Source organism: Aegilops tauschii, chromosome 2, assembly GCF_002575655.3.
Source record: "Aegilops tauschii subsp. strangulata cultivar AL8/78 chromosome 2, Aet v6.0, whole genome shotgun sequence".
In the NCBI taxonomy this organism is placed as follows: Eukaryota; Viridiplantae; Streptophyta; class Magnoliopsida; order Poales; family Poaceae; genus Aegilops; species Aegilops tauschii.
Genome location: NC_053036.3, coordinates 529,553,938 through 529,567,906, shown reverse-complemented (window position 1 = coordinate 529,567,906; position 13,969 = coordinate 529,553,938). Strand labels below are relative to the sequence as shown.

At 46.5% G+C, this 13,969-nt stretch overlaps 2 protein-coding genes across 2 annotated transcripts; one reads left to right on the top strand and one right to left on the bottom strand.

The window, feature by feature from the left end:
• The first annotated feature begins 7,000 nt into the window (after nt 1-7,000).
• LOC109750034 (histone H4) lies at nt 7,001-7,569 on the top strand. The gene has a single exon (XM_020308982.4). The coding sequence runs from the start codon at nt 7,095-7,097 to the stop codon at nt 7,404-7,406; it is 312 nt and encodes a 103-aa protein (XP_020164571.1). The 5' UTR covers nt 7,001-7,094; the 3' UTR covers nt 7,407-7,569.
• A 3,209-nt stretch (nt 7,570-10,778) lies between these two features.
• Nucleotides 10,779-12,457, bottom strand: LOC109750044 (uncharacterized). The gene has a single exon (XM_020308991.4). It carries the CDS (start codon nt 12,103-12,105, stop codon nt 10,918-10,920), a length of 1,188 nt encoding a protein of 395 aa, XP_020164580.1. The 5' UTR covers nt 12,106-12,457; the 3' UTR covers nt 10,779-10,917.
• Nucleotides 12,458-13,969: the final 1,512 nt, after the last annotated feature.

Below are 13,969 nucleotides of genomic sequence, written 5' to 3'. Positions count from 1 at the left end.
TCTATTGCTAAGTTCAACCTGGCCACTAGACTGAGGATGATAAGGTGATGCAATTCTATGGTTAACATCATACTTGGCAAGCATTTTACGGAAATCACCATGAATAAAGTGTGAACCACCATCAGTCATTAAATATCTAGGGACTCCAAACCTTGGAAAAATAACTTCCTTAAGCATCTTAATAGAGGTGTTGTGATCAGCACTACTGGTTGGAATAGCTTCTACCCATTTAGTAACATAATCAACAGCAACCAAAATATGTGTATACCCATTAGAGGAAGGAAAAGGTCCCATGTAAACAAATCTCCAAACATCAAATGGTTCAACAGCAAGTGAATAATTCATAGGCATTTCTTGACGCTTACCGATATTACCTATTCTTTGACATTCATCACAGGGTAAGACGAACTTACGGGCATCCTTGAAGAGAGTAGGCCAATAAAATCCAGATTGCAATACCTTGTGAGCAGTTCTATCTCCAGCATGATGCCCTCCATAAGCTTCAGAGTGACATTTCCGTTGGATTTATCCCTGTTCATGCCCAGGTACACAATGTCTAATAATACCATCCATTCCTTCTTTATAAAGATGTGGGTCATCCCAAAAGTAATGTCTTAAATCATAGAAGAAATTTTTTCTTTTGTTGGTATGTAAAGCTAGGTGGTAAATATTTAGCAACAATGTAATTAGCATAATCAGCATACCAAGGAGTACTATGAGCAACATTTATTGCAGCTAACTACTCATCAGGAAAACTATCATCAATAGGTAGTGGGTCATCACACAAATTTTCAAGCCTAGACAAGTTATCAGCTACGGGGTTCTCAGCTCCTTTTCTACCAGTGATCTGTAAATCAAATTCTTGTAACAAGAGAACCCATCGAATAAGTCTAGGTTTAGCATCTTTCTTTTCCATAAGATATTTGATAGCAGCATGGTCTGTGTGAACAATTATTTTGGAATCAACAATATAAGGTCTAAATTTATCACAAGCAAACACAACTGCTAAGAATTCTTTTTCAGTAGTAGCATAATTTCTTTGAGCACTGTCTAGAGTTTTACTAGCATAATGAATAACATTCAGTTTCTTATCAACTCTTTGTCCTAGAACAACACCAATAGCATAATCACTAGCATCACACATAATTTCAAAAGGCAAGTTCCAATCAGGTGGTTGAACAATAGGTGCAGAAATTAAGGCTTTCTTGAGCGTTTCAAAGGCTTCTAAACAATCATCATCAAAAACAAAAGGAATATCCTTTTGCAAAAGACTCGTAAGAGGCCTAGAAATTTTCGAAAAGTCTTAGATAAATCTCCTATAGAAACCAGCATGACCTAAGAAACTACGAATACCTTTGATATCTTTAGGACATGGCATTTTCTCAGTTGCATCAACCTTAGCTTTGTCCACTTCAATACCTCTTTCAGAAATTTTATGACCCAAGACAATACCTTCATTAACCATAAAGTGGCACTTCTCCCAATTCAAGACAAGATTTGTTTCTTCACATCTCTGCAAAACTCGATCAAGATTGCTTAAACAATCGTCAAAATACTTCCCATAACAGAGAAATTGTCCATGAAAACCTCAACAATCTTTTCACAAAAGTCAGAGAATATAACAGTCACACATCTTTGAAAGGTAGCAGGTGCATTACATAAACCAAAAGGCATACGTCTATAAGCATAAGTTCCAAAGTGACAAGTAGAAGTGGTCTTTTCTTGATCAGGTTGAGAAACAGGTATTTGTGAAAAACCAGAATATCCATCAAGGAAGCAAAAATGTGTGTGCTTAGATAATCTTTCAAGCATTTGATCAATAAAAGGCAGAGGGTAATGATCTTTTCTAGTTGCTTTGTTTAATTTTCTAAAATCAATTACCATTCTATAGCCTGTAACAATTCTTTGTGGAATAAGTTCGTTCTTATCATTAGGAACAAAAGTTATACCTCCTTTCTTAGGAACACAATGAACAAGACTTACCCATCTACTATCAGCTATAGGATAGATTATACTTGCTTCCAGAAGTTTCAATATTTCTGTTCTTACCACTTCTTTCATCTTCGGATTTAACCAACGTTGGTGATCAACAACGGGTTTAGCATCAGGTTCCAAATTATTTTTGTGCTGACATAGAGTGGGACTAATGCCCTTTAAATCATCAAGAGTATATCCAATAGCAGCTCGGTGCTTCCTTAGAACTTTCAGTAATCTTTCCTCTTCATGTTCTGAAAGGTTAGCACTAATAATAACATGATATATCTTCTTTTCATCAAGATAAGCATATTTCAAAGTGTCCGGCAATTGTTTTAATTCAAACACAGGATCACCTTTAGGTGGAGGAGGACCTCCCAGAGTTTCGATAGGCAAATTGTGTTTAAGCAGAGGACGTTGTTCGAAGAAAATCTTATCTATTTCATTTCTTTCATGCATATGTAAATCATTTTCATGGTCTAGCAAATATTGTTCTAGTGGATCAGTAGGAGGCACGACAATAGAAGCAAGACCAATTAACTCATCTTTACTAGGCAATTCTTTTTCATGAAGCTTTCTACTAAACTTGGAAAAATTAAACTCATGAGATTCACCACCAAAACTAACACCGACAGTTTGTTTCTCACAGTCTATTTTAGCATTAACGGTGTTCAAGAAAGCTCTACCAAAGATAATGGGACATAAGTCATCTTGTGGGGAACCAAGAACAAGAAAATCAGTAGGGTATTTTATTTTCCCACACAAGACTTCAACATCTCTAACAATCCCAATTGGTGATATAGTGTCTCTATTAGCAAGTTTAATAGTAACATATATGTCTTCTATCTATGCGGGTGCTATGTCATTCATAATTTCTTGATATAAGTTGTAAGGAATAGCACTCACACTAGCACCTATGTCACATAAACCATGATAATAGTGATCTCCTATTTTAACTGAGACGACGGGCATGCCAACAACATGTCTATGTTTATCTTTTTTATCAGGTTTGGCAATTCTAGCAGCTTCTTCACAGAAGTAAATAACATGCCCATCTATATCTTCTTCTAAGAGATCTTTAACCATAGCAATACTAGGTTCTACTTTAATTTGTTCATCAGGTTTAGGTGTTCTAATATAGCTTTTGTTAACCACAGTTGAAACTTTAGCATGTTCCTTTGTCCTAACAGGAAAATGTGGTTTCTCAATATAAGCAGAAGGAACAACTGGATCAACATTATAAAGTATAGTTTCTTCTTTAACTGGTACCGGTTCTTTGATTTCTTCTTTAATAGGTGGGTGATATTTAAACCACTTCTCTTTAGGGAGATCAACATGAGTAGAAAATGATTCACAAAAGGAGGCTACTATCACAGAGTTAGGTCCATATTTAGTGCTAAACTTTTGAAAAGCATCGGTATCCATAAAAGACTTAACACAATCAGACTTAAGCTTCTCTTTACCTTTTCCCAATATTCAGAGTTGCGTTTAATTCTTTCCAAAAGATCCCACCTGAATTCAATAGTCTTCTTCATAAAAGAACCAACACAAGAAGTATCAAGCATGGTCTGATCATTACGAGAAAGCCGAGCATAAAAGTTCTGAATAATAATTTCTCTTGAGAGCTCATGATTGGGGCATGAATATAACATTGACTTAAGCCTCCCCAAGCTAGAGCAATACTTTCTCCTTCACGAGGCCAAAAATTATATATATAATTCCGATCACGATGAACTAGATGCATAGCATAATTTTTTTGGTGGAACTCCAATTTCAATCGATTCCAATTCCAAGATCCAATATCATCGCATAGCCTATATCATGCCGATGCTTTTCCCTTCAAAGATAAAGGGAAAACCCTTTTCATAACTTCATCCCTGGGTAAACCTGCAAGCTTAAACAATCCACAAATTTGTTCTAGATATATCAAGTGCATATCAGGATGTTCAGTTCCATCTCCTGCATAAGGCTTAGCTAGCAGTTGTTCTATCATACCCGAAGGAATTTCATATTCAATATTTTCAATAGGTGCAGTAGGTTGAGAGGTAGCTAATTGTGGTTCCGGTCGAGGTGAAGATACCCCGGGGTTCCGGTCGAGGTGAAGATACCCCGGACAAACCCCTCAAAGGATTGTTTTCCATAGTAACAAGTGAAAATATATTTCACCACACTATATAAATATTTCCTTACCAAATTCCACTTACCAAAGGCGCTTCACTCCCCGGCAACGGCGCCAGAAAATAGCCTTGATGACCCACAAGTATAGGGGATCAATTGTAGCTCTTTTTGATAAGTAAGAGTGTCGAACCCAACGAGGAGCAGAAGGAAATGACAAGTGGTTTTCAGCAAGGTAATATATGCAAGTGCTGAAATTGTAAGTAATAGAGTAGTTTGATAGCAAGATAATTTGTAACGAGCAAGTATCGATAGTAGTACCAAAAGTGCAGCAAGGTAGCCCAATCCTTTTGAGGCAAAGGACAGGCCAAAACGGTCTGATAAGCAAAGCGTTTTTTAGGGTACATGGGAATTTCATCTAGTTACTTTCACCATGTTGGTTTGATTCGTGTTCGCTACTTTGATAATTTGATATGTGGGTGGACCGGTGCTTAGGTGCTGTTCTTACATGAACAAACCTCCTACTTATGATTAACCCTCCTGCAAGCATCCGCAACTACGAGAAAAGTATTAAGAATAAATTCTAACCATAGCATTAAACTTTTGAATCCAATCGGTCCCTTACGGAATAGCGCATAAACTGGGGTTTAAGCTTCTGTCACTCTCGCAACCCATCATCTAAGTGCTACTCCACAATGCATTCCCTTAGGCCTAAATATGGTGAAGTGTCATGTAGTCGACGTTCACATGACACCACTAAGGGAATCACAACATACATACTATCAAAATATCGAACACATATCAAGTTCACATGATTAGTTGCAACATGATTTCTCCCGTGACCTCAAGAACAGAAGTAACTACTCACAAATGATAATCATGCTCATGATCAGAGGAGTATTAAATAGCATATTAGATCTAAACATATATTCTTCCACCAAATAAACCATATAGTAATCAACTACAAGATGTAATCAACACTACTAGTCACCCACAAGCACCAATCTATAGTTTCGGTAACAAGATTGAACACAAGAGATGAACTAGGGTTTGAGATGAGATGGTGTTGTTGAAGATGTTGATGGAGATTGCCCTCCCCAAGATGGGAGAGTTGTTGGTGATGATGATGACGATGATTTCCCCCTCCGGGAGGGAAGTTCCCCTGGCGGAATCGCTCCGTCGGAGGGCAAAAGTGCTCCTGCCCAAGTTCCGCCTCGAGACGGCGGCGCTCCGTACCGAAAGTCCTCTCCTTATTTTTTCTAGGTCAAAATGACCTATATACCAGAAGATGGGCACCGAAGGTGGCCCTGGGTGAGCACAACCCACCAGGGCGCGCCCAGGTGGGTTGTGCCCACTTGGTAGGCCCCCTCTGGCAGTTATTTGCTCCAATATTTCTCAAATATTCCATAAAAAATCTCCGTGAAGTTTCAGCTTATTTGGAGTTGTGCAGAATAGGTAGCCTGACGTAGCTTTTTCAGGTCCAGATTTCCAACTGCCGGAATTCTCCCTCTTTGTGTGTACCTTGTAAATTATGAGAGAAAAGACATTATAATTACTTTAAAAAGCATATTATGGATAAAAACGTCATAAATAATAGTAAGGAAACATGATGCAAAATGGACGTATCATGCGTCCAGGGGACTGCAACAGGCGGTGAGGAGAACTCTGGCAGTGGATCGTAGCCCGGCGGGTTGAAGTGCTCTGGGTCCTCGTCAGATGGCGTCGGGGACAGGAGGCCCGACCCGTACCCGTAGCCCGGGCAAGAGTATATCAGCGTAGGCGGCGCTGCGAGTTCCTCATCGGAGAAGTAGCGATCTGGGTCATCGACGAGCCATCCGGCGCTTGGTCCGGCAAGCATCCACTCCATGGGCGCATACACCGGCGGAGGAGGCGGTAGTTCGGTGGCATCCGTTGTGATGTTGGAGGCAGAGGCCTCATCCTCGTACTCGATCCCGACCCCTGCAGCGACGTTCGGCACTGGATCAACCTGTTCGTTGACATCGTTTGGAGCGGCAGCAACCTGTTGGGGCATGACCAGGAACTCTTCCCTGGGCGCATCCGCCCTGGTACTCGGTCCTGGCGCTCCAGGGGAGTTGCCGTCGTGCACCCAGCGGTGAGCACAGTGGAGGCGCTGGCGATAAGCATGGCGGCGAAGGAGGCCACCACCAGGACCGTAGTGACGAAGAGGAGCACGGTATGGTGCACTGTGGCGGCGGAGGCCGCCATTCCTGTTCAGGCGACGTCCATAGTTCCGACGACGAACAACGGCCAGACCAAAAGTCCGTCGAGGAAGACGGAAACGACGATGCTCCCTGGCCACGAACCTGGCGAAGGCAAAAGCAAGGTCTGGCAACAATGCCATTGTTCTCACCTTTCTTCATCTTGGCCTATTCTCTCTGTACGAGAGCGATGCGTGCATGATAACGTGAGAAGAAAAGAAAGATTGAAGTGAATGAGTGCTTTCATTGATAGTGACTGCAGGTTTTATATCTCCTAAACAGTCGCAAGTACAAGTTGGTTACAGTGTTCGCGTCGATTCGGAAAGACACGACGATGGTTTGGAAAGACACGATGATTGTTCGCTAGGTACTGCGTCTGGAGAACGCCAGGATTCCAACGACCAGTTAGGATATTCTAAGGAATCTACTGATCGCCTAATTAGCCTAATACTAATACTATTACTCCTAACAAAACATATACGATAAAACAACCGCCCAGACCCCACATCCGGCGCCACATCATGGATCCGGGCCAGCACCCTCCCACCTCATCCCACCCTTCTGATCTCAATCCAACGTCGCATCTCCACCGTCTCGCGGATCGACCCAGCGAAGCCCCTCCCGCCCCCAAAGTCCCCCAAATCTTGCAGTTCCCTCCTAAATCCTCCCCATATAAACCAACCCCCCGCCCTCAGATCCCTAATCCCATCGCAAGCATCAGACTCCCTCCAAAGCAGGCAGCAGCTCCTCTTCTTCCTAATCACACTATCTCGGAGAGGAGCGGCCATGTCTGGGCGCGGCAAGGGCGGCAAGGGGCTGGGCAAGGGCGGCGCCAAGCGGCACCGGAAGGTCCTCCGCGACAACATCCAGGGCATCACCAAGCCGGCGATCCGGAGGCTGGCCAGGAGGGGCGGCGTGAAGCGCATCTCCGGCCTCATCTACGAGGAGACCCGCGGCGTCCTCAAGATCTTCCTCGAGAACGTCATCCGCGACGCCGTCACCTACACCGAGCACGCCCGCCGCAAAACCGTCACCGCCATGGACGTCGTCTACGCGCTCAAGCGCCAGGGCCGCACCCTCTACGGCTTCGGAGGCTAGATTTGTGTGGTGAAGCAACTTCCTCGTTTGCTCTGTGATCTGTGCTGTCGTAGATGAGATTTACTGATTTGGCGTGCGCCGGTTGTATTCTGTCATGGGGTTCAGTAGGCTGTGTAATACCTTGCTCTGTACTTCTGTTCAATGCAATCACTTCTATTCTGAATCCTGGCGAAATGCTTCACTGCTGAATTGTGTTTTTTTTAAGACTGACTGATTTGATCCATTTGATTTCTCTGTTTAGATCGTATATCTGCACTGAATCAGTCTTTTATTTGTTTGTATATATGTCACTCGTTGCTTGCCAGTTTTGATCGCATAGCTGTACTGAATCAGTTTTTTATCTGTTTAACTATTTGAAACTCGTTGCTTCTCATTTCAGATCGCATATCTGTACTGAATCATCCTTTTATCTGTTCATGTATTTGACACCAGTTGCAATCTGCAGAAGAGATGCAATCCATCCACTCAGGCTCTGTGACATGCCCCTAGCTGTAAAATCTGTCATGCCCCTACCTGAAGACACCCAGCAACTGCAAGATGTTGAAATGACCAAGGTCTGCTGATTTGATTATTTGCTCTGCACCATGCCCTACATCTCAGTATCGATTTGCATCAAGGGTGGGGAGGAAGCTATATCTTCTCTTGAAACTTTTGTATTCAAAAGGCTAGTTTCATGACCTCTAATTCTCACATATTGTCCTGTTAACCTAGAATATTAGCAAAACTAGTTGTCATCGAGTCACTAAAAGGTTTTTTTATCTTATGCTGCTGACATTAATGCATTATTTTGTATCTGCGCACACCGCTAACTGCATTTCCATTGTTAACTCATAGTCTCGTATCCATGCGGACATAACTTTTGTCCAATTTGTTTCTGTCACTATTCTTGTCCTGGAACATTAGTACAACTTGGGAAGAGGTCACATATGTGTATCTATAAAGGCAAAGCTTTACCATCTCTTGAAACATAGATCGGCTACATGGTACTCATATGCTACCGTGGGAGTATTTCTTTGTCGGTTGGATGTTTGATTGCATCACCGTGATTGTTTTATGAATTATTTTCTTAACTAAATTTTTTTGTAGCCGATATTTTGTTGTCCCTTTGTGGAGCGGAAGTGGATATACCACCATGTTTTTGCAAGGTTTTGCCTCAGCTCTTATGTAGATATTCGATTTCCATAAGCCTTGCTGACTGCTATCCTGTTCTAAATTTTCCATTAAAATATAACTTTGCTACAGTCGATAAGTATGTTCTTTACTGAAAATATATTTTGTAATTTTAAATCAACATAATGGCAGACTTTGGTAACATTCACAATATCATGTGCTTGTTATCGTACAAATCTCCGATTTTATGTTCTCTTGATTATCAATAGATGAAACCAGGGATTATAACCCTTGAAACACAAATCTGTAGATGAAACCAGGGATGAAACCGTGGTTGTGCTAAACAGTGTTTCTGCCCCTGGATAAATTGTAAAAACGGTCTCAAACAAGGGGACCCCCTTTCCCCCCTTTTGGTTCATTCTCGTCACCGATATCTTGCAACGCCTAATCTTTCGTGCCCACATTGACGGTCTACTTCACCACCCCCTAGATCAAAACCTCCCCACCGTCCTTCAATATGCCGATGATACGCTCATCATCACCCACACCTTTGCTGGCACTGCCACACAACTCAGAAAAATTCTGGATTGTTTGCTAACGCTACTGCGCCTCTTGTTGAATTTCCATAAGACTACCTTCCTACCCATCCGCGTCCAACCCACCATCGCAGCGGACATCACAAACCAGGCACCCGAAGGAACGTTAGTTTTAGCATCTCATCAACGGATCTAAAAAAATCGAGATGCAAACTGACTACCATCGAGGCCACACTCATATGTAAAACTAGATCCACTATGAGAAATCCTATGATATGCAACCCTAATTGAATCTCATCTAGATACGAAGATAATGGAGATTTGAGCAAAAAGCACGGATGTAATCAAGGATGTACTGCAGGAGGATGCCAAGGGGTTCGAAAAAGTCGCCCGGAGGAGGTCGGGAGGACTGGAGGGTCACCGATGGCAACGACAGTGGAAGAGGCGACATGCGGCGGTTTGGGGGCCGTGGGGGCAACTGGAGTCGGAAGAAACCCTAGTCCCCACGCCCTCCCACTTATATAGCCGATCGGCCTGTGTACCCCGGGTGCCCGGAGCAAAGGGGACCGGGTGGTTGGACTGAGACCAGGTGCCTGGGGGTATCCATGGACTTGTGATTTTTTTGAAGGACATCTCTAGGGTGCGTAGCGAATTGTAGGCTTCCTCGAAAACTGTTCAAAAGGCTCCACAAATCGAGGATACTCACCCCAATGAAATCAGCTATATGAATATGATCAAAAGAGACTCTTGCAAGGATGAAAGCTTGTCTTTGAATAAGAAGGCTTGGAATAGAGTGCAAACATTGTCGTATAGAGATCGAATACACTCATATTTGGAAAAAACGAAAAGGAAAACCAAACTATGAGTGGTATGATCATACAGCATATAATGACATAGGTATACAATACCAGAATAACACCAATGCGATCCAATACTTCTCTTAAGGGAGAAGGGCGGCGCACGAAGCCACCTTGTTAGAGTGTTTGGCATGGAACCGTGAAGATTTGAATCTTGGGCCCAACACCAATGCTCATCTTTAAAGCACAATTGCCATCATAAATGGCGGATGTGAAAGATTTGTTTTCTTTATGCACTAGTAGAGATATGAGAAGTCATGGATCCTACACAACATATCGAATCTCCACCGTACTAGGCGATGTATCCTAAGCAATCATCGATGTCACAACGGTGCGTTGCCTCCATCTCATCTGTCCGGCCTCATTCAGTTCCAGCTCGCAAAAATGGAGAGAGAAGAAAGTGTGGCTCATTTGAAGGCCATGAGTAGGGAAGAGATACATTGCCCCATGGGCGGCTATTGGTCAAAACCACAATGAGTTAGCATTCAAATCAGGGTCGAGAGACCAATCTTGTCCGGTTTGAAAAGTTCGGGTGCAAGTTGTGTAGTTTAGCTTCGCAAAAAAGTTGTCTGGCTTTGAAGTTGAGTGACAAAAACTGCACAAGTCGCTATATCGAGAGACAAAAAATGAACCTTTTCACTCCCCTCTTCTGGTTATGCTTTTGCTATGTTGTCTAAGCAATAATGCTAAACGTATAACGCTGACTAAGATTCTTTCTTTCTAACTAACCTCTCCCTGATTTTCACGGGGTGCCCTCTCCCCCCTTTAATCTCCGATCAAAACCCAACTGCCTAAGTCCGGTAAATCTATGTATGTGCAGCATTACTCTTGTCTAAGAGTCAATAAAACGTGCTTTATCAAACAAAATGTGAGAAAAAGAGGATGCGCACAATATCCCGCGCACACTTATTCCACTGATTGACACCATTTGTTCAGGTTGTAGTTACATGAGAGCAATCAAAAGAAGAAAAAAAACATTAAAATGCGGTGCATTACACATGAGATGGTTCATCTTCTGCCCGGCCCCGGATGAGCCCGCTGCATCCTAATCTGCTCCCTGAACTTGGCTATGAACTCGTCAGCCTTCTTGTCCACCTCGTCCTCCTCCGGCTCGGGCCTCGTCGCCAGCTCGAAAAGCTCTTCGTCGCAGGAGTTGTCACCTTGCCGCCCCTCCCCGTCTCCCTCTTCGTCGTAGTTGTCTTCCTCCTCGTCGTGTTCATCGTCGCCGTCCCTGGCCATGTCGTCGCTGCTGAACGAGCTGTCCGAGGCCGCGGCCATCTCGTCAGCCTCATCGTCTGCGGCCGCTTGATCGTCGGACGGAGCCACAGGATCGTAGTCGGTGAAAGTGCTCCTCCTCGTTGCTTGGATGGAAGAGTTTGACCGGAACCTGCTCCGTAAACCCGTCCGTCCGCTCATGCTCATGTCTCCAACCCCATATTCGTTGAAGCTTCTTGCTCTCGCCTTCCCGAGGCCACGCGCGCCGCCACGAAACTGCGGTGGAGGCGGCGGGGGAGGAGGCGAGGACGGCGAGAGGGTCAAGCCGGCTTCGAGGACGGAGGACGGCGACGACATGGCTTTTTCGCGCGCGCTGCCGTATCCTATTTCTTCCTTGGGGAGGAACTCTGCTTCTTCATCGGTAGCGTCATCACTTACATTGCCCGGTGCAGATTCTTCGGCCAATGGCTTGAGCTTCCTCACCGGCAGGAGAATCGGCTTCTCGCCAGCGTCGCCCGTGTCGGCGACGACGACGAGGGCATCGTCGGGGTAGTACTGCGAGCTCCACGCCTGCACGGCGCCGTCCCTGGCGCCGCCGCTGCCTCCGTCGCCGCTGTTCCCCTCGAAGACCAGCGGCCCTTGCAGTATCTGGGAGACGAAGGCCTCCACGGACTCGTCGTCGTCGGTGACCTTGGAAGAAGCGGCCACCGGGGGCACCACCACATCGGCGTCGGCGTTCCTCTGGCCGAAGACGCCGTAGGAGATGACGAGGCCGAGCAGGAGGATGTGCGGCAGGTCCCAGATCCCGGGGGTCTGGCTCGTCGGCAGCATCCGCAGCAGCGCCACCACGACGGCGAACAGCACCGCCTTCCCGGCGAGATTAGACGGGAACAAGAGCTCCAGAGCCCGCTGCATCCTGGCAGAAATGACATCGTCACCGCCGGTTCTTGGCTGCGCCGGAGCAGGAGCAGGCTCCGCCATTGCGGGAGAAGATGAAGAAAATTTGTGCGTGACTTGGGGTCTCGGGCGGGCTACGGAAGGCCGGGTTTGTTTGATCGGCTATTAGGCTAGGCTGTGAGTGCGATCGAGAAGGAAATCCGGATGGAATGGAATCCGCGCTCTTGCTGGCGAGGAGAGGAAGCTGCAGACTTGGTCGGGAAGCAACACGAGGCGGACGGAAAGAATTTATGGGAGCAAAGGCAAAGCAACCCCAAAGAGAATGGACGGGATTAGTATTAATCCTGGCGAGGGCAACGTTCAACTGTGGAGGGAAACCGCGGGAACGTGCTAGATCAAAATCATTCGGCGATCGAAAAGGACTCGTGTGCGTGGTAATCCTCTGGGGGGGCGGCGGGCGGTGGTCCGGGCCGGCGCAACCGTAGCGTTTGGCGCTTTGCCAAACGCCGTCGCCGCCCAAGCCCCAGGCCGGATATGGTCCATGGCTCTCCTACCGGATGAGATTTGCAGGTCTCGTCATGTGGACGGTTCTAGGCTACGCGCCGCGTTTGCTCATGAGCTCCTCTGTTTTGGAAGCTTGGACTTTGGAGCCGAGCTGGGGCTGAAAGGACGTAGAAGTCCACTTCTGGGTTGTTCAGTCGCTAGCTTCAGGCACGCTCCAGAAAAGAGAGCGTGCTATGCTAGGGCATCTTCGACACCTTACCTTTAAATCATCCGCATACGTTCGGATCACGGAACCCCATCCAACGCGGACCTTCGCTGTTTGATTTGGACGTTGTTTCTCCCATAAACCGAAGACAAATATGGGCTTTGCGGGCATTCCGACACTACCCACACCCGTCCGCCGTGGCCCACCCGAACCACTCCTCCATCGCCCGCACGCGTTCCCGCCTGGCGCCAGCTGCCCGCATTCTTGTTGCTGTAGAGCGTGCCCCTCCATATTGAAGACGGCTTAGAACGGACGCGACGTCTCACTGCCTCGACCATTAAAACGGCGCACCAGTCGAGGGCGTCGCCCGCTGCACGCCGGCAGAACATGTCTCCTCGCCGCATTCAAATGCCTCCATTAAACCGGTGTGGAAGACGACAAACCTACTCCGGTCACATGTCCATTCACGAGTGGGCCGACATTAAACACAATGCAGGGCAAAGCTCCTCCCGTGCACCCTCTATTTAAAGGAGGCTAGACGCTGGGCAAGAATCGCATCACCAAGTCCACCGCTCCCCATCTTCTCCTTCCACCATTTTTTCCACACTTTCGATGGCATCCGACGAGCAGGAATAGTAGTTCTCTGGCATAAAAGCCAGCTGGGTGGCCCGCCAGCCCGCTGGATACGAGTGAGGCAACTCGCTGCTCCATCTCCCTCGCCCTAGCCTGATGGAGCGAGGCATAATAGCCGGCGCGTGGTTTAACACCTCGCTGCACCAAGCCAGCTCGTGGAGGAGTGGCGAGTTGCTCCAGACCGGTACAGGAGGGGGGGGGGGGGCACGACGGCACAGGCATCATCGTTGCCGTGGACGACGTCGCGTCGTACCGCGCCTCCCGTGCCTACGACCGCGCCATCGGCCGACAACGCGTGCGTAACCGTGCCCTGCAGACAGAGAAAGAAGTAGGCTGCACGGAGATCGACGAGTCAGTGGCCAGCGCGCCCGCCACCGACATCGAGGGAAAGTAGAACACGGGAAGCCACCGCCGATTGGGTCCTAGGAAGGCCATCGCCGGCGTGTCGCTGGCTTGTATAGCCGGTGACCTGTCCGATTCTTCATCTTAGACCATCCTCGCCCCCCACCCGGACTCCACGGAAGCGGAGGAGCCCCCCTTCCCCTCCGGTTGAAGCACCCTCATTGCCACTCCGATGAGCAGCGCATCAAGACATAGAGAAGATAC

Excerpts from the sequence above, each read along its gene's own strand:
- LOC109750044 (XM_020308991.4), bottom strand. The coding sequence starts at position 12,105 with ATGGCGGAGCCTGCTCCTGCTCCGGCGCAGCCAAGAACCGGCGGTGAC.
- LOC109750034 (XM_020308982.4), top strand. The coding sequence starts at position 7,095 with ATGTCTGGGCGCGGCAAGGGCGGCAAGGGGCTGGGCAAGGGCGGCGCC.